Raw genomic sequence first — 27,126 nt, 5'->3', positions numbered from 1 at the left:
ACCCATCAACAGCCTTGCAAGTGCTAAGAAGAGGAAGCTCAGCCAGGGCTGGGATACCTGTCTGCATTATGGCCCTACTATTATTACTGCCATTCGAATTCCCACACAGCTCAGGTGTCCAAACGGCTTTGAAGCAAGAGAGCAAGACAGGCAGGTGAATCTGAACTCTGATCAGCTGTCTGAAGAGATGGTATGAATCCCTTACATTTCAGTGACATTTTTCATCTGCAGCATTTCCTAGACATCCACTCAATCTCAACACTCCAAACCACAGAAGTAATATCTGCCCATGTAGAGACTGGCAAATAAACACAAGTTAAATGACTGTTCAAGGTCATCCAAGGACTACAAGACAGAGCCACACACGTCTAGCAACTAGATAACTCTTCCCTTTTGAAAGGCTTGCATACACACACACGAGACGAAAACTGCTTAGCCAGGTGCAGAGCCTGCTGTGATCAACACAGCTTCACTGAGTAGTGATTCTTGCTGCTGTTTCATTGGTGCTAAAACATGTGAAATAAATAAATAAATAAATAAAGCCTTTATATCAAAGTTCATTCGAACAGATGCAAATAGAGATGGGGGATTTTGCATCTGGGCTAAGTTACTGCAATCTATACATCCCATTTGTCCGTTAGTTATTAAATTACCCACAAGCCATCAACAATTCAAGCCTCTCTCTGAGAGGCAGAGATTAACTAGGAATTGCTAATGCAGAAACGCTGCTCATCTCTCGCTCTGGTGAGATCAGCCTCATGATGAGCTGTGGACATTTGGGAACAAAGGTGAGCCTTCCCGCCAGCAAGGGGAGAAACAGAAAGATGGGAAAACGCTACTATGGCGAGCGGAGAATCTGGAAGGCAAGAATCTATCAGGAATGGATTCACACCCACACTGCAAACCATAGACTTTTATCGAATGCGCTCGGTATACCTGGAGAACTGAAAGCTGCACTTCTGTCCAAGCAGCAATGCAAATGAGATTTTCAATGAAAGACAATGAAGCCAGTATGTAAATATTAATTTAAAAATCTAGTCGACGAAGCCTCGGTTGAGCTATAAATAGCTGTAATATTGGCAAGTGATGCTGAAAGCAGCTATCTCAGCTCCTCTTCCCACAATCCCCCATGCCGTCTTGTTTTTATTGACCCTGAAGATGCAACGACTCTGAACTGCATGCAGCTTCCTGCTCTGCTGCTACCTGCAGAGTAGGCATGAACGCTCCACTATACAATACATATTTATCAAGGCCCTTACAAGACAAGGATCTGGTGGCCCTGCGCAGATGATGGCTTGCAGCGCTCAATTAAAGAGAGCAAAAGGTTCAGAGAAGCAAACATCAGCCTTGCTTTCAAGCAGGAGGTGGAGAGGGAGTTGCGCACTCCGGTACCATTAGCCATTCAGGGAATAATTGTAGCAGGCGCTGTCCATCTGCGTTTACCTACAGACTTGGCAAGCTAGGCATCTGGGATAGCAACACCTCTAACAACTCTAGGCCACCAAAGCAGCATTTTGCCATCTCAGAAAATGTGAAGTCAAACCCCAATTTCTTTCCTCAGTTTTACTCCCTCTAGAATTGTTGTTTTATAATGCATAGTATATCTTACAATCCTCTACCATCTTTTTGTGCTGCACACACAGGAATCCCTTCTTTCACACAGGCACATGATGGCTGTTTAACAAGGGACAGCAACACCACACAAGAGTTTAGGGCTGGCAGTCAGGAATATTGCATCCCGATAAAACCACATAGCACAACAGAATCATCCAAACCGCAGCATGGCCAGCATCCATGGAAACCATGTGAATTCTGACATTTTAGACTATTCACATGGATTTGTATATATTCTCCAAAAGTCTTTCAAAACCTCAGTTTTCCTCTTGCTGCAAAGAACAGTGACAACATCCCTGGCGGGCTGGGCTTGTAAATAGGCAGATTGAGTAAAAGGAACAGAATGGACTTTGTTATCCTTCCCTCCCACTTGCTTCAAGTTTCTGAGGAAACCTCCTGAACACAAGAAGTCACTATGTAACCGCTTATCACATGCCTAGGAAAAAGAAAAAAAAGAAAAAAAAAAAAAAAGCTCAAGACCAACACTTTCTTACATAAGGCCCATCATATTTTTACAGGCTTTTACAGGGGCAGGCTCTAGAGCTTACCCCGATGGGGAACCTACTGCGCCAGGCACTGCATTACCATGGGCAACGGCAGCGCCCGTGTCTGCACGGCAGTCAGAAGTGTGCACGGAGGCGTACCGGAGCTGTGCTGGCGTGAAGTCCAGGTACAGACCTTGCACGTAGCCTGCCCAGCTGCTGCGCTGTTAGTCCTCACCACTGCCTAATCCATTAGATGAAAAGCATTTCCAGGATACCTGCTTGTGCTGCCATGGCACTGCAGACACACTCTAAAAGATCACAGTCATCTACTCCAATGGAAGTAATGTTTTCTATGCAGCAAGCTTTGGAAAGGGGACTGTTTCTTCATCTGTCCAAATAACAAACATTCAAAAATTGTGTTTAAAGCAAGTTTTAAATGCAACGGTTGGCTTGTAACTCTGAGATGGTCAGATCCTTATAGTCTAGCCTTTATGGCCACCAGGCACTGTGGAAAGGAAGCTTCTCCAATAAGGTTCACTTACTATGCTATCGTTTTCAAACGGACTTCTTATGTTTTCCATTATTTATGGAAATAGGATGGACAAGTTTAGTCTAGCAGAACAGAAACTTAAAAAAAAAAAAGTCACACTGAGAAACCCCGAGGAGTTTAGCGAGAGAAGTGCTACACACATTGCCAAATGGTTGATCATAAATAAAGGAATGAGCTGTTCTCTTTAATCAACTAGAATAAAACTAGAAGTAATAGATTTGCAATCATCTTTACTGTAGTATTTACTCTAATAAAACTTCCATAAATCTAATAGCAATAGATGTAAGCAGCACCAAAGAAAAAACTGTAACATTTTACACAGTTTGGGAAGTGGAAGATGCTGCAACAAGGCTGCAGAATTGCTTTCCCAGGAGAAATCCAAGGCAGATGCTGGCTCCGTTCTCTCTGATGTAAAGCTATATATAAACCTGCAGTGCTACATGACCCAGCGGAAGCTTGTTCTAGTGCCCCTTCCTGTAGCTCTTGCAGAGTTGTGGCTTCCTTTGTCCACTGTCTCCTTTTGATACCAGAGTTTCCAATACCCAGCTCCTTGATTTCAGAGCCCAGCCAGTTATAATCCAGCAGTTCTAACAAGCCCGGACCTGAAGAAAAGTCTGATTTAGTTCGGTTCTCTCTGAAGAGAATTTCAAGCAACTAGAGCAGAGACGAAATCCAGAGTAATTCATTCTTCACGCTTGTTTAAACATGGTCACTCACCGAGGACAGCCTGGCAGCCTTCTTTGCAGGTTGTAGACTCCACTGCACTGCTAGGAGCTGCGCCGAGACAAGTCCACATCGCACGTCAGTGGAGATGGACTGCACCCTTCAGCTCACGGATGGAAAGATCAAACTGCCAGATAGCTTCTCTTCCTTGCTGGGTACACTGATATTTTTTATCAATGGGAAAAGCCAATTAAAGTTGATAAAGACACATTCGCTGCTGATTTTTCCTTACTGCCCACTGCTCAGTGCTAGAATAATGGATAATGTTCTGCCTGTGGGTGTATTTTCTAAGATCTGTCAGTTCTGACAGTATTTTGGCACCTGGATAACTCAAGATTTATACAAAGGGTCCAGGAATGCACCATTTCTCAGTAGCTGATGGGTACATTTTTCAGCAGGGCTTCCCTAATTAAAGGGCTAGAAAGAGATGGGATCAGATTGATAGGTTTGCAGTCGGATATTTTACGCTCACTTTGATGAAATATAAATCACTTTTCAGAACTTTTTGAACACGTGAGAAGCACATAAGAGGAACTACAGCGACATGTCCAAAATACCATAATGTAATTACTTATTTTCAAATTCCACCTTTGTCCCTATGGAAAGGCCCTAACAAGACATGCTTAAGAAATGCAATGCTCGTTAGAAGGAAAGGAGGGGGGAGAAAAAGGAAAAGGAAAACTGATGCTATGAAATGATGCACCTCTCAACATACTCCCAACTGGAAGTGTTTTGCCCCAGACAGGACACAAAAGGTGTAGCCAACCTCAGAGCATCAACCGAGGCTGGGAACACTACATTAGTATTGACAGCTCAATTGGCAACCTCCCCTGCCAGACCAGTGGGAAGTTCTGCCTTGTCCTCAGCTGTCACAGCGTTGTAGCAGCCTGGAGAAATCACAGTCATATTTAATGCTTTGACTTTGATACATGCAAAACTGAAGACAACACATTGCCTGTTGGCTTCATTGTCTCTGTCAGAGGTCCTACCCTACACACAACGAAATATAATTCCAGAGAGACCAGCGGCAAGATCTTTCAGGATACCCACAACTTGGTCTGGTATTAACGGGATCTGCAAATACTGAGCTCCTCTGGGGAAAAGCAAACAAAACCCCAGGGTGCGAGTCCAGTATCACAAAGTGAAAGTTCATGAGTTTCTTGCTCCCAGAGCTCTTTTGAAAGCAATCTACCCTTACAAAGTCATTCGAGGAAACTCACACAGAAAACCATCTGGAATGGGGAAAAAAATGTTTGTTGGTAATTTAAAGCATGAAAATGAAGGATTACAATGCAGAGCAACCGGGATGTGAAAAGCATTTCCAGGCACTGAGAGGTTAAAACAATTATTTGAACAGCTGGGAAAATTAAAATGGTAAAATAATAGCTACCCTTCAAAATTCTACAGATGCAAAGAGACTCTTCAATGAATAACTGATAAAGGGGAAAAAAACATTTTAAAAGAGAAACTGTTTCATGCATGAAGGTCATACAAATAACAGCTCCTCTTAAGTACCTGGATTTTCAGACTTGGCAAGAGATGAAGCAATGGAGTTAACACAGCAGCCTTTTACCTCTGGAGATCCAGGGTCAAATCCTGAATATTGTAAGTTACACATGAAAGTGACTTTGGTCATGCCTGTTGTGCTGCTTTTTTGGAAACGCTTCCATATCGCAGGACAAGCAAGGTCACCATGTGATCACACCAGCACTGGCATAGCAGTTGGTTTGCTTTCCTAAGGAATTTGCCTATCCCTGGCACAGTCTCACAAGGGTGCAGCAACTGTTGCAACGCCGGAGCAGGCAGAATTCAGGCAATTTTACAAGAGCATGACGGCATGTAATTTTTCAGAAAATTATGGTCTGTAAGCAGCAGCTAGACTTTTCAGGAAAAATCTCAGTGGGAGGAATAACACCATTCAGGACCACAGTGCATGAGCAACAGGGTGTTAAGAGAGCCCAGGCCTGGACAGTGCACTGACCACGACAGAGGACATTGACAGGAGGATTTAGGGGGCCCGTAGCTCTAGCAGAGCCACTTTCAGGGCAGGAATGATGTGAAAGAGCACAGCTGGGGAAGGTCTTTCTGCCACCTGGCTCGGTTATCCTTTTCATAGGCAATGAATCCTTTCTCCACTGGCTATTTTAAAACAACAAACCAAAAATCTTCAAAACAGAGAGAAATTAAGTTGAACAGGCAGCACTGCAGGGATGCCAGCTCTTCTCTCTGCTCTCCCACCCACTTCAAATGCACAGCCTCTTCCACATAAATACCGAGCAAACTATTACTAGAACACCAGCTGAACACACCTCATGGAATAGGGTCAAAACACGGGAATCTCTCAGCAAAAACAGTCAGAATCAGAGCAGGAGGCCATTCCTCCACCCCAGTCAATTCTTCTACTGTTGCCTCTATGATTTAACTAATGCAAGCCTCTCCCACACTTCTTGCTGCAATCACCTTGAACATCCACAGTGAAGCAGACATTGCCGATGGTTTGACCACTTCCAGGATCAGAAACTTCCAACATGTTGCAGAAAGCAACATGCACTTCCCAGATGCCTATAACTAAACCAAAGTGGCCTGTGATACAGAAAGTAGCAGGACTGACAGAAGGTTTCAAATAGAGGTCTTGACCTTCTCGTTGTTCTGAAGGACCCTGTGACACATTTCTGCAAGAGTCAGGACCCTGGTATTCTGCCAAACTACATATATTTGGTTTAACTAAAATTATGACTGCAACTTCAATTCAGCACACTATCCTTCACTTCCAATCCTAATCTGCTGGAGAGAGCTGTTGGAACTGTTGAGCAACTGCCTTTCCTTGCCCTTTAGGTGACTACACCACAGTGATGCCTGAACAGATGCCAGCAGCTCCAGCTGCACTGCAAAACTATTTAGGAAATTCGCCAGCTGGGCACAGAAGTATCTACCTGCCTTAGTGGGGTTGCTACTCATACTGGGAAATCAGCTAATCCATCTTTAGTGTCTTGTCATGACACCGATTGTGATAAGGACATAAAACAGGAAGATGACAGCTTGGCCCCTGACCATACCAGCATGACGATCAGTGATCAATCTTTTACTTGCCCAAGGCAAACGGAATTCTGCAAGGCTGAGGTGTAGTTCAGTAACGCACTTTGGGAACCTTCAGGGTCAAAAAAAAAAAGTGTATAAATGTAACAGGATGGGGGGAAAAAAAGAAGCAGAAAAAGAAGGTGTGCAGCTTACACAAGCACACACCTTTCTACCCCCCTTCCATGAGTCTCAATCTTACCCATGTTTCCTGAAGTCACTCTCCCCTGTGCCAAGCTGCTTTCATATTCAGCGAGGAGCACAGAGGACTGCAGAGGATTACTCTGTGTCCTTATGAGCCTCCAGTACTCAGAGCCCAAAGATTTCTCTGCTCCTCTGATCAGCCATGTTAAGATGCATATTTAAAATAAGACAGACACTGAACTCTGTCTTGCCCCTGAGAGAACTGCAGCCTCCTCTTTCCAAACCGCCAGTTCAGTGCTGCAGGGAATAGGCAGTCTGGTGTCAGCTCCAATACTGATTTTAAAATGAAAGGAATGCAAAGGGGACAGAAGAGAAGAGAGGAGGGAGGGAGGAAGGGAGAGGGTACAGGGACACTGGAAAGAACCAGGTGGAACAACAAGAAGAAGGAGGGGAAGGAAAAAATCTGAGCACAGACTCTAGAAAGAGGTGAGTAAATAAAAAGGCAGAAAGAGGAGGAGGTAGTAAAAAAACAGGCAATAGCATATGTCTAGCTTTCTCATACATAGTAAAAGGAAAAACTCTACAGGTGGCCAGAACTGCTCATGCTAGGAAGTCCCAGAGAGCGGGGAGGATATCGATCATTCCCAGGAGGTCAGCCACAGACAGTTCAGAATACAAGTGAACTGCCCACAGCTTGAATTTCCATCTCAGAGCATAGAGGAGGAACCATAGAACAAGTTACACCTGCCTATAAGCACAAACATTTGCTAGACACTGTCCTGAATTACTGGAGACCCACCCCATTCCTAAAACAGCAATCCCGGCAATCTCTGGCACACCTCAAAAAACTTAAGCAAAACAAACTGAAAATACCATGGATAAAATAACCTGGCAGTGCCTTACAGCACTTGATTCCAGTGCCAATAGGCCAAAAGATTTCAGGCCTCAGGGCTTCATGTTTTCAGATCCAGCCCAATAGGAATGGCAAATTTCTGGTGTTTTAAACTTACACAATGGATTCCAAGTAGTTAACCTCAGAAAATCAGGCTTGAAAACTTGAAGATGTTGCTGGTGTTATATTAAATAAATAAATAAAAATTAAGCACATACCTAAAAGTAAACTTGCAGATAAGAAATTGCAAGTCAGAGAATATCAGAAGGGCAGGTTCCTACAGCTCGACAACTCACATTCCAGAAGCCTGTCAAAGCTTCAGTGGCACTTGAGAAATTTGTGCCAAGATCAGGAAATGCTTCCAATTGTTGCCTCTAAAGCAATTATCAGGAAGAAAGCAAGCTTGTCTGTGGTGAAACATGCAGTGCGGTGTGAACTTTCCACCCTGCTGTCAGGAATGAAGTGAAACCAGATATCATGGTCAAGTCCAAGTCAGAACTGATGCAGCCAAGGGAAGTACCAAAAAAGCATGCAAAGCAAGAACGGAGTCTGCATTCGGACAAGTCAGAAACAAGGAAGCCCATACAAGAAGATAAAGACCAGGTGAACGGATCATTCAAGAACCAGATCCAGAGTAAAGATGGAACAAGAACTAACAAACACGATGAAGACCAGGCAGGACCCAGGATGTCCAGTTACAGCCTAGAGGCTTGTGGAGCAGTTCAGAGCCACTGAAGAAACTCCCTTATATACCCAGCAGGCAGGTCCAAACTCAGTCAAATCCATAACTGCTAGGGAGATTAACTGCAGCCAACTACAGACTAATGCACAGTCCTTGTTACCTTTCATCCAAATTACAGTGTAGAAGACTGGCTGGGCTTTAGAAGACACTTCTCAAGAGAAGATGCCTACTTCAACCTTCAAGCACCACAAGACTCCTATTGCTTTAAGCTGTCCCCTGGGAAAAGCTTTTCATAGCAGCAATGAAAGCTTTTTGCACTGAACAGCTAGAACCAAAGTCAAGCACGACCTGGCAGTTTTCTTGGCTGAACAGAGATGCCATCGAATATGACAGGCACAAAAGCCCATGTTGACAACGGTTTGAGACAACAGTTCAAGATATTAAGAGAGTCAGAACTCCAATCTGCAGGATTTACATGAAGCATATTTTTGAACCTGATCCTTCTGCTACAGCTGGCTCCTAGGGATCATCTCCCTTACTTCTGCTCCTTTAAATTATGCTTTCCATAACATCTATCAAAGCCACTATCTTCCCAGCAGGAGCAGAGAGGACTTGCTGCCAGGTCTCCCCAAATGCTCAGATAAGCTCTCTTCTCCATGGGGGATCTCAGATCCCACAGCTTAGTGAAGCAAGAATATGAACCTAAGATTCAAGTTTCCATGGTGGGATTTCCATAACTATAGCAGATCTGGTTCCAGACACAGCCACTGTGAACTTTGTGAAGAGTGGGATAGATGAGCATTCAGTGAGGTGGACTGAGAACTGGTTGAAAGGCAGAGCTCACAGGGTTGTGATCAGTGATGCAAAGTCTAGTTGGAGGCCTGTAGCTAGCAGTGTCCCCCAGGGGTCAATACTGGGTCCAGTATTGTTCAACTTACTCATCAGTGATCTAGATGAAGGGACAGAGTGCCTCCTCAGAAAGTTTTTTTTAAAGATTTTATAAAAATCTTGTCCAAGCTCACTGTCCAAAGCTCACATGCAGATCTGCTGACATGACCAAGTCTTCATGGCAACACTATTCCACGCTCTCACTAAGCTTTGGAATAAGCTTCCGTCAATTGGACAAAAGTGAGCTTAGTGATAGATGGACCAAGAATGACCAGAGGGGACTGAAGATGATGGTCAAAACTCATTGACTCTGTGACCGAGTTCCAAGCAATGACCGCTAGACACAATATCCACCCACATCACAGCTGAGGACTGTACTGAATACCCACCTGTGAGTTGGTAGATCTTAAACTTTCACTCAAATGCAGCTGTCTGTCACACTGCTACTTTGACTCATCATACAAGCACAACGTCACAAAGTTTCCTCCAAGTGCTGTCCTGCCTCAACACACAGGAGCAGAAACACACTACCAAGGAACTGACAACTGCCCGACAGCTAACTGCAGACCCTGCTATCAGCAGGAGAAGGTGCTCAGGCCAGCTAGAATCAGCAGTTGCTCTGGTCCCTAGAGTTTATGCTTCCCAAGTGTGAAATATCTGACTGGACAACATAAAAACGGGTGCAGGGAGCAAGATCACAAGCTACCTTAAATATATAAGCTCTTTTCTCCTTTCAAGTTGTTCACACCCAATTCTGTATCTCTTATCTCATCCTAGAAAGTAAAATAAGAGAACATGTATTAAAGGATCAAGCTATTAACTTCTGAAGGCTGGACCTCTGCATAGCCCTCTCTTGCAACAACAGTTTTGCTTCTGTTTCTCAGAAGCAAAGAAGGAAATTAATACTTGGATAGAGAAGAGAAGGTGCATTCCAAAGGCAATTCCTAAAAATAAAACTGCTCACTCTCCTCTTAATTGCTACAGTGTCACCCTTGTTGAGCCTCTCCAGTGAAGCTGATTAGTGGTAACTGCAAGTCAGCTGGGAAATCAGGGACCCTCAAAAAATGTAAGCAAGCCAAAGAGCCCCCAAGCGGAAACGAGCCATCCCATGGGCAGAACTGATGACATTTGGATTCCTCCAGATTCATGTCTCAAGGTTAAGTTTCTATGTGACCAAACTGATGTCTAATAAAGAGCAAGTCGATACCATTCCCCCTGCAAGAGCACTGCTGAGGTTCCTCTCCTCTACCTAATTGCCTGCTTTTGCAAGACATACAGAAACTTATTACTTCAGAGCCTTTGTGCCTTCTGAGGAACATCACTGCAACTAGCCAGAAGCTTCAGAGCAGGCTGAGAGTGGGACAGAAACTAGATTCACAGAGACACCCAACATGGTTACGTAAGCCCCATTTCCTTACTTGGGATAAAAATCCAGACATGGTCAGCAGTGGGGGAGGAACAGAACAAGAAGATATACATTCAGAACACGTGCAGGCATATTAAACCCAGACCAATGTTACCCATGACACTTGAGCAGGCTCTGCCCTGCTCTCCAGAGGCTGCTCTGTATGTGACAAAGCTCCTGACCTTCCAACATCTGTTCGGTTTTTATACAGAAGGAAGTCAGGGTCCTATAAGGCAGTACGACAACTCTGTTGACATTTCAGTCCCTGAGAGAGAAGCTCTCCCTTAGCTTTGTGTCAGCCACCTTTGAGTATGTCAGAAAATAGTGCATAGCTTGTTCTCTCAAGCAAAGCCGTTCACCTGTGCAAAGGTTCCCTGCAAACAGACTGATGGAGGCAGCTGGGTGAAGGAGACCTGGGATCACTGCACACAATCTCACCTTTTATTATTTATCCACATTTACTCAACACAGTCTGGCTTTAATCCATCAGTGCACAAAACCTGCTAATACAACTACATGATTGGAAAGACCTTCCTAGATTTTATGGGGCTCTATTGCAGCAAATGTCAAAGCTCAGCAAAACAAGAAGGCACTAGGAACTGTCTTGCACAGTCTGGAATCTCCCTTGTTCATCTCTCCATTGCTTATGTTTGATACTGCATTCAACAAGCACCTGGAGAGCACTCTGTCTCAAGTCCATGCCATAGTTTTGTGTGTACGCACAGCCCACATCAGAACAAGTTGGAACAATAGGAGATTCTCATTTAACAGCTTCCAAAGCACTTATTCTTCCTGAACAGAGTGGAGCCCCAAGTGCTTCAGATTTTTTTGTAAAGACTGGAAAAAGTGGAACTTAAGGGAAATATAATACCCCATCTACCCTCAGCAAACAAATCCTGTGTGCTTCTGCTCCAGGCAGGTCAATTTGGAGTCTGTACACATGCTTCAAGCTCGGCTTTTGCAGAACAATAAGGTGGCACAGGGCAAGCTCCCCACAAAAACTCCTCTAGTGCACCTCAGCCCTACCACAGGGCCTTCATCGCTTCAGCTCAAGGTACATACAGCTGGGAAGATCACCAGAATCACTGTGTCCAATCTATTTTTCAATGGTTATCTATTTCTACAAGACTTCAGGACACTTTGAGCCTCAGGATCCTCCTGAGCACACTAAGGGTTGGTACTAAAAGACCAAATACAACAATGATGAAAGGCACCGACAACATCCTAGGGCCCAGAAATATTACGGAGCTTGTTAAATGACGATAATTCTAAGAAGCAGGCCACCTTTAACACTACTGAAGACCAAAGTTCTCAACAGTTCCTGCTAGTACGGCCGGGGGAATTGCTTACTTTCAAACTCAGTAGTTGGTCTACAGCTGAGCCTATGAGAAGGCACCGCAGCTGGCTGCCAGAGGGACCGCAGAACAACTGGAAACACCCACACAGCTCGCCTATATATTGTGTTTATCTGTGACCAGTGCTTCAGAGGAAGTATCCACTTTCTCCCTTCTTCCTCCATGAAAAGAAACCAGCAAACATGCTGAAACATGGGATTCAGATGGCATCAAGATGGGACAAACAGTGATTCAGTCTCCTTTCCAATCCCTTGGCAGATATCAGCAAGTCTCCCTCCACATGATAATCTTAAATCTTTCTACAATGACAAATTCTCCTGGTCTGTGAAAGAACTTCTTTCATAAAAAGTTATCAAGTCCATAAATGAAACAGAGTATATTACTTGCCCTGCTTCCCAGCTAGAAGATAAAACTTCACTTCCTTAATATTTAGAATTTTTTTTTTTAAAGGCGCATATTGGCATAAGATTAAGTAGCTCTTCCTGAAGCTTACACCATGAAGGTGTGTTTACTCAGACTTCTCTTCTGAGCCTCCCTCCAATTCTGAAGCACCCAGATAATCACTTTGCGAACCACAGTTTCAGTCCTTGACCTAAAGGCTCACAGTCCTATCAGCGAACCCACAGCAGAGCCTCTTTCAGCCAGCTGCAGTGCAGGGACCCACCATGCAGCAGGCACTGCTTGTCTTATCCCATAATAAGCAGGGATCAGAATCCACAAACCAGTTCAGCCCAGTATCACTTACCTATTTCCAAGACAATCAAGAGTCCATTACACAGAAAAACCTCAGAACAGAAAGTCCCGTTAACCAAATAACTAAAGAGGAAAGGTGTCTCCTAGTCAGAAACGTAATAGCTCAGTCAGATAGCTGAGTTGGGACAGTGCACAGTTCTGAACAGGAGAATACACAGAATAAACAACATGTAAAAACTTTACAGCAGTCTGATCTGAATGAAAGGGGGAAAAAATGTTTCAGCTGCTATCACCTTACTTATTTTTAAGCTTCAGTTATCTAATTTTTAAGTTCAAATGTCCAGTTTCCTAAGAATATAACCTTGTTAGCCAAGCTTCAGACTATTGGAAAGGCAAATCAAAGGTCCAGGAACCCATACACATGGTGCAAGTAACTGTAGTGGGAAGTACTAGCTCAAATCCAGCAGAAGGACGCTGCCTCCTGCCAAAGGCTTGTGTGACCTGGATGAGTGGGTGCTCCCTCCAGTTTCTAAGACAGCGTCCACAACACAAGGATCACCAGAACGCTTAGAACCACCTTCGCCCTTGCTGGCAAACTTAGAGGAGAATCCAAACATCAAGTAAATGGAGAAAAGGATTCTCTTTTTCCGTGAGAAGCATTCACATCAGGTCAGGATTGAAGCATACACTCCACAGAGGAAGCTGGAACGATCACTGTGCACTCTTTAATCTGTTTCAGAGTTTAAAAAAAAAAAAAAAAGAAAAGAAAAACACACTCTCAATCTCCTTTCATGAGCTTTAACTTCATTCTGAGATGGGAACTTGGTATCTGCAAGCAAACAAAAAGGCTGCAGACGCACTGGATGTTGCTCAGAGCCCCCAGTCCCCAATAAAAGAACAATGTAATACTGCTCTACTGATAGACCGAACCAAGTAACCCTTATCTTTTTTCCACACAGCTCAGTGGAGTAACCCAACACATGATCTGCTCAGGAAAATAAACCCCATCCTTGCAGGCAGCAAACGTGGACTGATAAACTGAGTGGAATAAAATGCACAGGCAGATGGGTGGAGGTAATCGGAAATGACAGAAAGATAAGCAGGCAGAGGGCAAGCAGAGAGCTTGAAGGACAGAGGCAGAAGAACAGAGATTTCACAGAGTACAGATATTTGAAAAGTTAAATCAACAGCTTTCCAATAGCATTATTTTTAAAATCATTCCCCCTAATATATGCAGGGAGCCAGCTGCTCTCAAAATGACCTTTAAACCCTACCTACGATACCTTATTAAACTAATTCAGAGCTGGAGGTTGGCTGAACCTGAAATCCATTTATACAGGACAAATCGGCATTCAGCAGGGACAAAGAGCGAACACATTGTCAAAATAATTTTGTCTGCATTTCTGGACACACACTCGGGCTTAACGCAGTAGAGCTATGAGCTTCTCCAACTTTAGAAGCAACACGATACACATGATGCTGCAACACCAATCTAACTCAAGCCTTCAGTAACCGCTTCCCTCATTGCAAAGGTAACAAAATTCTAATTCCAGTATGTGGCATTTTTGTGGACACATTCTGCAAGTTCAGAGGTCTCAAAGAGCCCTTCAACAACTCTTAAAGGCCCCCACAAAGACCTTTAACATCCCACAAAGATGTTACAACCAAAAGATCCAGTTTCTTGCCAGCAGATCAAAGCATCAGTAGCAGAGCTGATTCTAGCACTACATTCAAATCACTGTGACACACTGACTTCAACACATCTTGGTCCTATTTTGGAGCACTAAAGTGCAGAAAAGTTACTTAAAATGGCTTGAGAAGGTCCAGCTAGGACTGATAGTACTAAATTGCTTAGGAAGATTTTCAAATATACTAGGAAATCTCTCCAGGGAAGGAGGAGTGTTAGACAGCAAGACAGTGTCATGAAGCGGTGAAAAACATAAGTAATTAATGCAGGCACCAGGCAGAAAGAAGTCTCCTCATAAAGTCTAGATTTTGTGAAAGACGAATTCTCCATGGTCTTGGACAAAGTCTGTGTGGGGAGAGCAAGGATAACCAAGCAGCATGAGGACAGCTTCCCCAGGCCTTCACCTTCAACACCACATAGCTCTGACCGAGAAAGGGATTAACTTCCCGAGCCCATAGGAGGGCTTATCCTGTTGTCCATCAACTTCTCAAGTTCTCTTTGGCACTGCAAAAAAAGGCTAGTTATAATGGTCTTGTTTGCTTGGTAGCAACTCTCCCACTGGATCAGGACCAATGCCACCAGAACCACTCCTCTATATGCTATCTACACAGGCAGATTCGACTCACTGGGGAAGACATTAAATCCTACTATTACTCCTCAAGCCATCCAGCCTCAAGACCTGCTAAAAAAGCCAGCTGATGGATGGTGTGTGAAACCTGAAAACTGTGTGTAGCAGGAAACCACCCTGTGCAGACTACAACCAGCAACAAACGTCACAAATCTTCTTTCCCCAGTTTGCCATGAGGACTTAGGCATCACAGATATAATTTTCCAAGTTACAGCTAAGTTGTCAGAGAATGGATCTAACATTAGCGCTAAAGTTATGAAAGCCAGGGCTATTCCGGAACATCTTGGAAGTGTGAAGGCACTTAACCACTGACCTTGTGCTTCTAGCCAGCAGTTGCTATCGACAGCAATTTTTGTGGATCTGTTTCAATCTAAATTCAGCAGCAAAACACATAGTTTAAAAATTGGAAATCAACTTCCTTCTGTCCAAGACTGCTTGGTCATCAGTCTCCCAGAATTAATCTGAGTAAGAATTTCCACTTCCAGCTTGCCAACACAGTGCTACAAATCTTTTGTGAAAAAAAAAATTTGGTATTAAAACGGCATGATATATCACAACACACTCTCACTCCCAAGCAACTATCAAATACAGGCTACTGTTCTCAGAAAAACACTGACCATCACATCATATAGAGAACATAGAATTAAGGGAATCCTGTTAGATACAATAGCTCCATGGATATGCCCACTAATTTAAGGAAAAAGAAAATCCTGATAGCTGCACATGACAGAAAGGCAGTCCTTTCCGGATAGTGCTTGGCCTTACTGTGCCTGCAATTACAACACTCAGCTTCAGTTGACGCTTTTCAGATTCACCCACTCAAAGACCACATCACACACAAAGTCAAATGCTAGGACTTCTAATCCTGACTGGCTAGCTCTTATAGTATTTTTATTATAGAAAATTTTCAGACTGTTTTTATACTGGTTCAGGTAAACCAGCTTTCAAATCAAAGAGACCTGTAGCACAGACCACATTTTAAATGTGGCCAAATACCAAAGAGTTCACATTCAGGGACTGTAACAGTGTCTTGACTTTTTTTTCCTCTTTTAACGAAGTTGGCTTCAAGATGATCTGTGTGTATTTATGCATATTTAGATTAATTTTACCTGCCAGTATACCTGAGATCAGAACCATTCAGAGAGAAATTAAACCCAAAGGTAATTCTGCCTCACTGAAACAATGTCAAAAAAAACAAAAACAAAAACAAAACACCCACACAAAGACAGAAATTCAAAAATAGATGCATGAGGTAGACTGTTTTGGAGAAGAAAAATGGGGTCATCAAGTCCTCCTTTCAGACTAGGAGATGTGGGGCATGGAAGAGGAGCCTCGAAGGAGAGCCAACTGTGCAGAAAAGTTTCAAGCTTATTTATGCTCTCGTTTTCTTTGAAAAAGACAAATTCCAGAAGATGCCGTATTTCAGCTTTACGTAATGGGTGGACTGCAAACAGCAGATAGAGAAAGGTAGTTGTTCACGTGGGTTAGTAAGTGCTGACGATACGTCAGGCTTTGGGGAACGTCAGGGCTTTGTGAACTGTTGTGATACAGAGCAAATAAAGAACTTACACCTTCAGCTTCATAAATACAGGGGGGATGCAGCAGCCATTTCCATTTTAAGTAGGCCAGCATTTTACTCTGGGACATGCCTCATATATTAAGATGGCGGTTTACATCCTTTCAGCAGCTCTATATTTTTGGTTTATCCCCTGACGAACTCTTGGGGATATGAAACATTTTTGAATATGCACGAAAGACCCACCAGAATCAAGAAATGCTGCTTTGAAATCAAAATAATAACTGTTTCCAACCTTTATAATTAGAAGCAAAATGTGGATCATTTTCACCTTTGCAAATAACAGGTCAGGGGAATGCTTGGGTACAGTTAATCCAACGCTGCTCTCCTCTGCGTTTATGACTAAATAAACAGCAGCTGCCTGCAGCTTGCGGCCTCTCCACCGATTCCCTTGTGGGGGCCATTTATTGAGTCATAAACTCCTCCGATAGTGTTATCACCATGGCGTTTGCACAAATAAAGGTTGGAAGAAAGGAAGATTAAAAGACAGAACTGACTTTACAGAGAAAGCAAGAAAAACACTTTATAGATATATTTGCTTTGAACAGGGACAGACAGACGAAAGGTAGGGCACGTAGCCACGCGACAGAGCATCCTACTCCAGACACAAAATACACAGATTTATCTGAAACCACAAAGTTGAATTTCAGAAAGCTCAAACAACCCTAAAGCCTTCCAAGTCAGATAAACTGTATTTCAAGCAGCATACTGTGTGATATATTTATATCTTCTCTATGAGACTTCAACAGCTAAGATCTACCTCTGCAGAATCTCAGAAAAAGAAAAATATCCTGGCATTTCTCAAGCTCAGATACTCTCCTCACTATATCTGGCCAAAGTCTTTTTCACCCAGTCATGTGTTCTGCACGCTGGCCACTAATCTTTAACTCAAAACCTATATACCTCAAAACCTATACAAAGCATTTTGCAATCTATCAAAATGGAAACAGCTTTATAAAGAGAACTTAATACTACCTGATGATTGGAGATAGCTGCAGTGCAGCCCGTGGCATCCAATGCATCCTGAAGCCGACTCTATTAAGGAGAGAGAGATTCGGGCTGCAGAAACAACAGCTCCCAGCAGGCGCCAAGACACTCGAGTGAAGCCACGCGATGAGGATGGGACACTGCGTGACCATATCTGCTGCATCTTCTCAGTAACAATAATCCAGGTAACCACCCACAAATTAAAAACAAACTTCAGGCAGAGTTTGTTAAACAGGAGCTTTCACGAGGATGACTTGGAAAATTAGAAACAGCAGATTGATCACATTACCTTTTATTACAGTCAAGGGTAAAGGAGAATGCCGTATGCTCAAGGCTACTTTAAAAGCCTACCTCTGCTGGAATCTAGTCAGATCAGAGCGTTTTGCAAGGGCTTGTTTGCATAGCACAGCGAATCATGGCAAATGAGAGCGTGAATTTTCCCTGCACTTCCATTACTGAGAACATCCATATACAGAGAAGTTGCAGCACAACAAACTCACTCTCCATTTTATTGCATTACAATTTCCCTATGTAGACAAGCCCTAAAGCCTTAATAGAAGCAGGTTTACATTTGTCTAGCAACAGTACATCTAGCAGACTTATGAGAAATTGGATGTAGAATAGGGAGAAAGACTGCAGCATGATGAATGTCTCCCAGCTCAGTGTATACACCTCCCATTGACAAGGGAATACATGTGTCTCTGTATGCAGCTCTTTATACCTTGGTTTGGCCAGGAGCTAGAGTGCTAAAACTTCAGCTCGGTCCCTCCATGAGCGACAGGTGTCTAAAGACACACTAAGAGAGCAGTTTGGAAAGCAGGGATACATGCTCTTCGCTAGGACACATCCTTCTGCACACACGTGCCAGAAGGTACTGTTCAAATTCTCAAATCACATTACTACATGGTCACCAGGGGCCACATTTTTCAAGTGGCAGCTGGTCAGAGATCCCTTTGTATAACCACTGATTACGTAACAAATTAACCAAATAAAACTCCAGGGAAATTCAGACTTGCCTGCGGGTGTGAATAGGAAGTAAAGGATGCAGCGGGGTCACACAAATGTTCTAAAAAGCCTGTATGTCAGCGCACATTTGCAGGGGGAGGAAAACTGCTCAGTAACAGAATTTAAACCAAAAAAATTTCATTTGTTTTTCCCTTCCATCTGGACTCAAAGTAAGAAATTACCCACATTTCCACTGCCCACTTTCCTTTTTCTTCCACACCCTCTTCTCATTGGCACGAGATAAAACCGTGGGGAAACAGCAGCAGCAATTTTCAATTCTCATTATCTGACGGCAGCAGTAGCTCTTGGTGAAACTTGCGGTCAATAAACTACAGGCAATTTGAAGAGACACAATGGGAACTGCCCCTCCCACAGCTGTCCCATTATCCCGGCTTTTATTAGATTTAAAACCAGTGATTTTTATGCCGTAGCTGAAGTTCTGCAGAGCCATGAAAACAGACCACCAGAAAAGATAAAACACTCCTAAATTAAACAGGAGACATTACGGTGACACACAGCCAGCGGACTCCAACATAAGCCGAACTCAGGAGGCAGCGAGCACCACGGAGCCCGAGCAGGCCGGTGCCGCTGCAGCGAGCCGATGACGGCACAGCCGCAACTTAACATTCAGCACGGCATAAACGGGAAAGTTAGCGAGTTAGACAAGGCAAGTGGAGAGCACACCGGCTACAGCGCCGGCAATCAGAACAGGACCAGCTCCCATAACTCTATAAACGTCCACAATATAGGCATTAACTTTGGAGCTTGCAGTCTAGACATGCCCTAGATGACTGCTTTAGGATCAGATGTGCTCCCATGGTGCCTGTTTCTCTCCCTTGACTACAAAAAAAGCCCCAATGACCAGAAAACATACAAAACAGGCAACATCGGTCACGTGGGCACTACAACAAAGTAACTTTTTCCAGTAAGAGGGCCTGCACAGGAAATGAGAGCAGAAAATAAATATATCAAGTAATCATGGCACGAATTTTTAAATTTGTCTGTGGGGCAGCAGTAACTGAGGATGCATCCAACCTCCTGGCGCAGAGATGTGCAGAGCAGAAGGCAAAGGGAAATGCGTGCCCAAAGGAACGGTCTCAAACCAACACAGCAAGGGGGAAGATGCAAGGAATTGTAGTCATCCACTGTACGCTGTAATTTTCATTCTAGAAATCTAGAGCTTTCTTTCTCTGAGTCTAAATGTGTACTGCACCCTGGAGACATTTTTACCAGCCATCAAAAGAAACTCGCAGAGAACCAGATGCTTCATTAAAGAATATTCACCAAGCCTTATAAAATCTTTAGTGAAAAGCAGAACAAGTCACCGGCATGCAAGGGAGCTGAAGTCACACATCCAGCTTTGATTACAACATCCTCCAGTCCCGAAAAACAAATTCTGTTTAAAAAGAAAAAAAAGAAAAAAGAAAAAAGAAAAAAGATTCTGTCCCCTCTTTTCCAAATTCCTCCAATCTGAACTTCCTGAATGAGGAATGCCTGAGACTGAAAGCCATTTGGTAGAAGATGCTAATTTAAGCTTAAAGAACAATAACAGTTTAAAAGGGGAAGCGAGGAGGGAGATTTAAAGTCCTTCGTGAAAAAACAATAGCTCGATTGCTACCTGCATCTCAGGAGTCACAGTACTCAGTGAGAGCAGCGAGGCAAATCATCAGGGCTGGAGTTGTCCTTGAATAACGGAAGCCGCAGAACCCGTACTGGCTTACCTATAAGTTGTATTCGTATCTGTTCTTGCAGAATCCTTTAATGCCTGTATCTAGATGCGAGACTCAGTTACCCATTTCCTAGCCTCTCTTGCCCCTTCTTAAAACACAGCAAGGAGATTTTCTGTCACTTTGCCATCATCCACAGCAAATTAATGTCCTATGCACTGATCCTTCCAGGAAGTTTCTAAAACAGCGGGAAAAATATTTCCCAAGTTCACTGGATACTCTGGGAACCAAGAGCACCCCCTGTTTTTGCCTTATAAAGAAAATATACTAAAAAAACACCCCACCACACAAAACCAAGAAAGCTCCAAGTTAATAGGATCTTTCACTGCCCTCTGCTGTTACCAGTCATTCAGCTTCCAATTTACTCTTTAATAGCGTTGAGCTGGGGCTCAGGGCTGGCAGCTTCCCAGCCCCTTTCTCAGGCGGGTTGGAGCCGCAGCTTGCAAATATGCTGAAGTTTAATGCAATCTGTCTTCTTTGGTAATCACATTCCGCCCGCACTGCATGCAATAAAGATGTATTGGTAAATGCATTTGCTAAAGATATACTCCACTGAAAAGGCTACAAGCCTGATTTACAGGAGGCAAGGAGGCAGCACCAGGTAAGGGAGGCTGGCAGTAGATGCGCCGGTGCTCTGCACACAGCAGCAGAGGGCATGGATTGTGCAGCGGCAGCACAGGCACCACTTTCCTTTAAAGCTGAGAAAGAAAAAGAAACCACACGTTTTGGGAGCTGGGGACTTTAAAGATATCAGAGAAAAGCCCTTTCCCTGGCAGCTTTAACCTTGCTGATTTGCAGACATACAAAGACCTTCTTTGTAAACAGGAAGGAAAAAAATTCCACTAGGACTAGCAACAACATTTGGTCTAATATATCCTGACAATTTTCCCATCTCCTTCTGTCGGGCTTCTTCTGGGAGCCGGCTGGCAGCTTGTTTCATGTTATACTTAAATTAGGCATACAGCTTTCCCTCACAATGCTAATGCGACAGAGAAAGACTGCTTCTGTGGAAGCTCCACCTTCCCCCCCTTTCACGTGAGTAATCCCATGAGGGGAGTCTCAGTCTTCTATTCCCAGAAGGCTCCATCCCCTTCCCCAAATCCACCCTACTACAGCCTCAGCATCCTTTGAAGAATTTCTCAGAAAAAGAGTCTGTCCTTGAGGGACATCTGACCAAACGAATTCTCATTCAAGGACCAGCATCCTTTATGCTCTGGACATTGCAAACAGTGGCTTGTGTCTTCCCAACACTTTCCCTAAGACCATCCTAGTCATAACATCTAAACACTGCATTTTTCCTTTCTTCTTTTTACTTGTTTAAATGGCCTAATACTCTTCCAAGGTGCTGAGCAGCCACAGTCCTAAGGCATTAACAGAAGCTACTAAGGCTCTGCATCTCCGAAAGCAGCTTTCCTCACGCAGTAACGAAAGAAAGCACGCCTTCCAATTGCGAGGTCCCACAATGGGAGCAAGGATGTTCAGAGTCCATTCAAAATACTGCTGACATCGGCAAAAATGAATTTGCCTACAGTTTGCAGGATGGTAAAACTTGGGAAAAACATTGCGACTGACTTTGAAACCTAGGAGTGCCAATACTACTGTTCTGGTGCCAGCTCAGCACAACAGCACCTGCTGATAGAAGAGATGTTGGGACATACCACAGTGCGAGTGGGAAATGAGAAAGTAAAAAAGCGGATTCTGAGCAAAATCTGCTTTCTATGAACATTGCAATTTGACCAATAGAGATCATAGCGCTTGGAGATACTTCTCGTAAGAAAACACCGTGCAAAACAAGTTTTTGTTTACCTTCTGAGCCGCACTAACGCAGCGCTGGTACTCTTTCGCCAGCTCCGAGCATTTGAGCACTTCGTGTTTGTTTTCTTGGTAGCACTTCAGAATTTCTGACTGCAGCCTTGCACAGACAGGATCAGTGCTCCTCCTCCTGCAGAGCAAACAAGAACAGAAGAGGCATGAAGACAAGTTCTCACCTACTTATTACCACTTTACTAGTGGCAAAAAAAAACCTAATTTTGCCTTGGAATCACCTAGTCCTAGAAAATAAAGAAGCCAGGGGGAGCAGCACTCAAAGAGGGTCAAAATGGCCAACAGTGTCTTGCAGCTGAAAAATCCAGAGTACTTCGCAGACAAAAAGAGCATGCTCTTTCTAGGTTGGGGGAGGAGGAAGGCTGTGTTTTATCCTTAGATAAAACATCATCTCTCCTCTACAGTTAGGAAAATCAATTCCAAGAGGTTCAATGATTTTCCCAAGTCACATTGGAAATCTTTGGCAGAACTCGGGAATCCTGGCTGGGCCTGCAGAAGATCTGTAACAGTCTGACAAGGGACTGAATGGGCTTGTTGAATGAGCCACCTCAATCTATTGAATTCTCATCTATTTAAGCACTTCAAAAAATCCAACATGGCTGGAAACACTGCAGTCCTCCTAGTGACTAGGAAAAGCGAGGAATAATAGGAAGACCAGATATCTGTTTCTTTGCATTTCCGAAGTAATTAGTACTCATAGCCCATAAGTGGCATTAACAGCTACCCAAGAACAATTAGAGATGTTTCTACATATACTGTAATGTGCATGTGTACATATGGCACATCATCAGCAACAGTACCAATAAAGGGGAAGGTCGTTGCAAAGCGCTGCCAGCAACAACAGCACTAACACACTAACGATAGCGTCATCAGCTGCGCAGACACGCAGACCCAAATTGCAGGAATTAGCAGCACTATTGCCATGGTACATTTTACATGAGGACAGTGAACATATGCTTAGGTATAGCAGTTCTCAGATGCAGCCTCCCAAAGCAAAAATCCATTTAATTCCTTGCGTATTCTGCCCCTGTATGGTTACAGATCGGTGCCCAAACCTCAGACCCACCTCTTCTTTCCAAAGCGCTTGACGCTACAGGCAGGCACGGATGCCAAGCGATGATACGCTTATTGCCACAGTAACAGCAGCTGCCCAGTCAGCAATGGTGCTTCACAGTCAGACAGGAGGAAACCTGACCGACTTCTGGGGCAGGTTTCTTTCCATCAGGTAAAACAAACAGGTTTCTAGGAACATTAAGATCTTAAGGCAAGATCTTCTAAAAGGTTTTGGAGAGCTCAGACATGAGTTTCCAAACCATGCTCATTTTTGTAGGGTGCTCAGGAAGGCAAGGGAAAAGGAGGAAAGAGGAAAAACTATTCTGTCCTTTGCGTATCAGCAACCTGGTTGCTTCCTCAAAACAGTTTGGTTGAGACAAACTCCAAATGAGACTTCTTCAGCCCTCAGTTACACCGCCAGCATATGTGGCCAGACTAAGAATTTAATATTAAGATCACAACAGCCACCCTATAAAACGCCAGTGTTTGGATCAGAAAACACCAACAATATCACACAGACTTTTTCCAGCCCCTTTCTAATCTTACAGCCTTTAGGAGAAATATATATTCCATATGAGGTCCCTGGAGACTAGTGTGCATTTGTAATTTTGTATGCTCAATAGAATATCATCATAAAAGCCTCTAAAAAAAAATCCATATTTTAAAAAAATCTTCAAATTTTGAAATAGAAAAGAACTCATAGAGAGCTTCAGAAACTCATAATGTTGGCATTTTGCTCTGTCACTAACTTTAATATCACTCTAATCAAATCAGTGAGACAGTGGAAACGATACCAAACAATACCAGGTCAGGAAATACCACCAAATCCCTCAATTCATTGAAAAAGTTAAGACTTTTTAAATTAGGTTTTTTAACCCAGCCACATTAAACTGAAGGGCATTTTGCAATTTTCATGCAGAGCACCAGGAGGGGAAAAAGGTACAGTATGTCACAAAATGGTCTATATTCATCTGAACTGAACAATATCATACAAACATCTCTGAAATATTTAGAAGCACGTTCAAGATTCCCATAGCTCTCCATGCCAACAAAACCAATTAAGCCTTTTTTGTCTGTTCCTTCACTGTACCTCCTACAGCACCAGTCTTCATTGCCTAGAGTAAATATAAAGCTAGGACTTATCTGAGGGCTTAGACAGTCTCCTTATTTAGCAGACACCTTGATCCTCAGCCCACAGAGCAGAGGGCTATTTAAAAGCCAAGCAGCGGTGAGCAAGGAGCCGCAGAGTGCCTGTGGCTGCCTAAAGCCTACCAGAGGCAAGAGACCAACCAGTATGAGACAGCATCCATTGCACAGTGAGTACCTAAAATCTCTTCCCACAACACAGATGATTTATTGGATAACTGAATGCCAGGTACCCAGAATCGTAACAAAAATACTCTCCTTGCATCAGTAAGTTGCTGTTTCTTCAAAATAAAATCTCTAACTCCATTTATGCATCAATAGCACCAGCTTCTCAAAACAGATTTAGAGAAACTAATCAATGTAATGCAAAGTCAGTTATGGCAATTATCAGCAGAAATCACGAAAGCCAATTTATGAATGCCTTCACAAGTGAACTGGAAATTCAACAAAACCAGTTAAATCCTACTGAGAATGACATTTCACTTCAGTGCTGGAAGCTAGCGTAGCTCAGGAGATAACCGTCACTGTGCCCCACCATGCAGCGTGATCCATGAAACTAAGTCTAGAAGCAAATGCAAGCTCACGGTAAGGAAGCATATCCTGCAGAGTTACGGAGTATACAAGTCACCCACGTCCAGCAGACTAATTCTCGTGGCCATCTGGCCTGAAAAAGGGTATTTGAACTGCTTTGGTGAACAAATGCCTGAGGAGCTCTCCTCCCAGCACAGCAAGCGCTACTCTTGTCCTAGCTCTTTCAAGGGGATGTCACTCTGCTGTTTACACTAAGTGTTTTTTAACTTCAGGTTGCAACATTTGCATATAAGTGGGAACTACAGCCCTATACACCAGACGCACCTTCCAATTGTCTTGCTTTACTCCTTCACATCTGAAAGGAAAAGGAATTAAATATGAAAAACCTGGTAGAGTCCAGCAGAGTGTCTAACATCTCTGGAGAGCAATGGCAGGCTAACTTCCAGAGGAGGCAGACCTTTGTCAGCTACCTCCCTTCAACCTAAGCCCAGCTCAAGGCTACTGACAATAACTACCCCATATAAAAGCCCATCTTCTGGACCCTCCACTACACTGCTCTTGGTAAACATGTCTTTTTTTTTTTTTTTTCTTTTTTTTTTTTTTTTTGAAGTTTATTATTTCTTAAGGGGGAAGGAATATGATGGAGTAGGGATGAAGTTAGAATACAGACTATTCTTATAAAACAGGTCACTGCTTTAAGAATAGCATACTACCTCCAGAAAAGGGTAGGCAATTAGTCTCTGTTTAAAATAGAACGTGTTACGATTCATACCACTATTATCAAAACAGGTGCAAGCAGCTCGCTTGCAGGAGCTAGGAAAAAGGCAAGTGAGAAGGGCTGGGATGGGGGGGGGGGGGAACGAGGATCCCATCCACAGACAGGGAGGCACAGGAGATGAGCTCTGACAACACCTCAGAAATAAATGCAGGACAAACAGAATATGAAAGATGAAACCAATAATACGTGCTCTCCTCTGTTTAAAGGAAGTGGAAAAGGGAAAATATGACAGGTGGGAAAGAGGAAAGGATGATACTAGGAAAAAAAAAACCCTTAGCAGCATCTCCCTTATCATACTGGCGAAACAGACCTTTGCTTCCCTGCTGCCCAATGCGAAGGAAGGCTACGTACACACGAAATCCATGATTTCAGACCTTCCTCTCCCCCTCCCACTGAGCCATCTAAATCAGGTCTTTGTCTGGAAAAGAAGGGAGAGGTTTTCTTAAAATGAAACAAAGGACATCCTTCTCCCTGCCATCCCTCGAGGTAAGCGCAGAACGAGCGGGATCTTGCTGCATTTTGACACACCAAGAGTTACCAAATCCTCTCTATCACTGCGTATTCCCTTTACTTTATTTAATAAATGAAATCTCATCAACTTATCCTTCTTCTATTATCACTGCTGACATCAATCTGATAATATTGGCTTGGCGTGGAATCGTGCTATTATATGTCCTCTTGATATTTAATTTAAGAGAAACGTCTGCAGTGGGGTGAATATGTGAAGCAAGCTTTTTATTACTGGCAGCGGTAAGGACGCTGGGAGTGAATTAGACATTCATCTTAGTCAGGGCCAATCTAGTGGCTCACAAGAGGTTTTTTTCTTAACCCTCTCCTAGCTGTTCAATAGTGGCAGGTAACAGCTGCTCTGGTCAATAACTGCATTCATTTGTCTTGGTAAATTCATTTCTACGTGGATATAAACCCTATGAAGAAGTGCTGAGCATCTGGGAGGTTAAAGCAAGGTTCTTCAAGAATTTCCATCGTAAGTTCTGGGTTAGCAGAAGAGCGCTGGTCTAAACATGCAGCAATTAATCAAGGAGCAACACAGCTTTCAAACAGACACACACTTACTGCAAGAACTGGTTAAGGCAATATCATTAGGATACACACCCTATAGGCATAAAGTTTCAAACATAGCACAACAGCGGCTACTAAGCGCTTGTTGTTGCTGGCAGCTTCCCTCTTCGGAAGGAAAAGTATAGACTCGGGACTGGAAAGTAAAGGAGAACAAGAAGATGTGTATGTATTTGCTACTTCTTCCACCCAGCTGAAAAATTAGGTTAGTCAAGTGTAGATACAGCTTTAATGCTTTAGGGCTTGGCAGCTCTTCAGACTAGTGCAAAAATACCCATAACTATGGTGAGTACCACCACTGCCACGTGGCTTTAGCAGGTAGAACAGTGATCCCAGATGGAGTTAAAAGCAAGATCTTGTTTTTACCTTTTACTCTGGGAAACCATTCAGGCTCAGAAAAAACTCAAGATACAGACTGCAGGTATCTAAACTTAGACATTCAGGCACACATACTAGGAGAGTGAAAAGCAAAAGACATGCAAGATCCCTCGTATAAGCCAACTTTGCAGTAGCTAGCTCTAGTACATAGCTACAGGCAGCAACCTAAACCCTGGAGGTTCCTTGAAATTCTCTGCAGGCTGCAAAATCCACCAGCAAGTGG

At 43.4% G+C, this 27,126-nt stretch overlaps 1 protein-coding gene across 2 annotated transcripts in view; it reads right to left on the bottom strand.

Annotated features, from left to right (window-relative positions):
• CHCHD6 (coiled-coil-helix-coiled-coil-helix domain containing 6) overlaps positions 1–27,126 on the bottom strand; it is a 116,256-nt gene that overhangs the window by 15,858 nt on the left and 73,272 nt on the right. For both annotated transcript variants that reach the window (XM_026093144.2, XM_026093145.2), the window contains one exon: positions 21,923–22,058. In XM_026093144.2, the coding sequence (XP_025948929.2) occupies positions 21,923–22,058 (136 nt within the window). The remainder of the gene's footprint in view (positions 1–21,922; positions 22,059–27,126) is intronic.

The sequence above is a fragment of the Dromaius novaehollandiae genome, chromosome 12 (assembly GCF_036370855.1).
Source record: "Dromaius novaehollandiae isolate bDroNov1 chromosome 12, bDroNov1.hap1, whole genome shotgun sequence".
Classification (NCBI taxonomy): Eukaryota; Metazoa; Chordata; class Aves; order Casuariiformes; family Dromaiidae; genus Dromaius; species Dromaius novaehollandiae.
The sequence above is the reverse complement of the archived record's forward strand: the minus strand, read 5'-3'. Positions and strand labels throughout refer to the sequence as shown.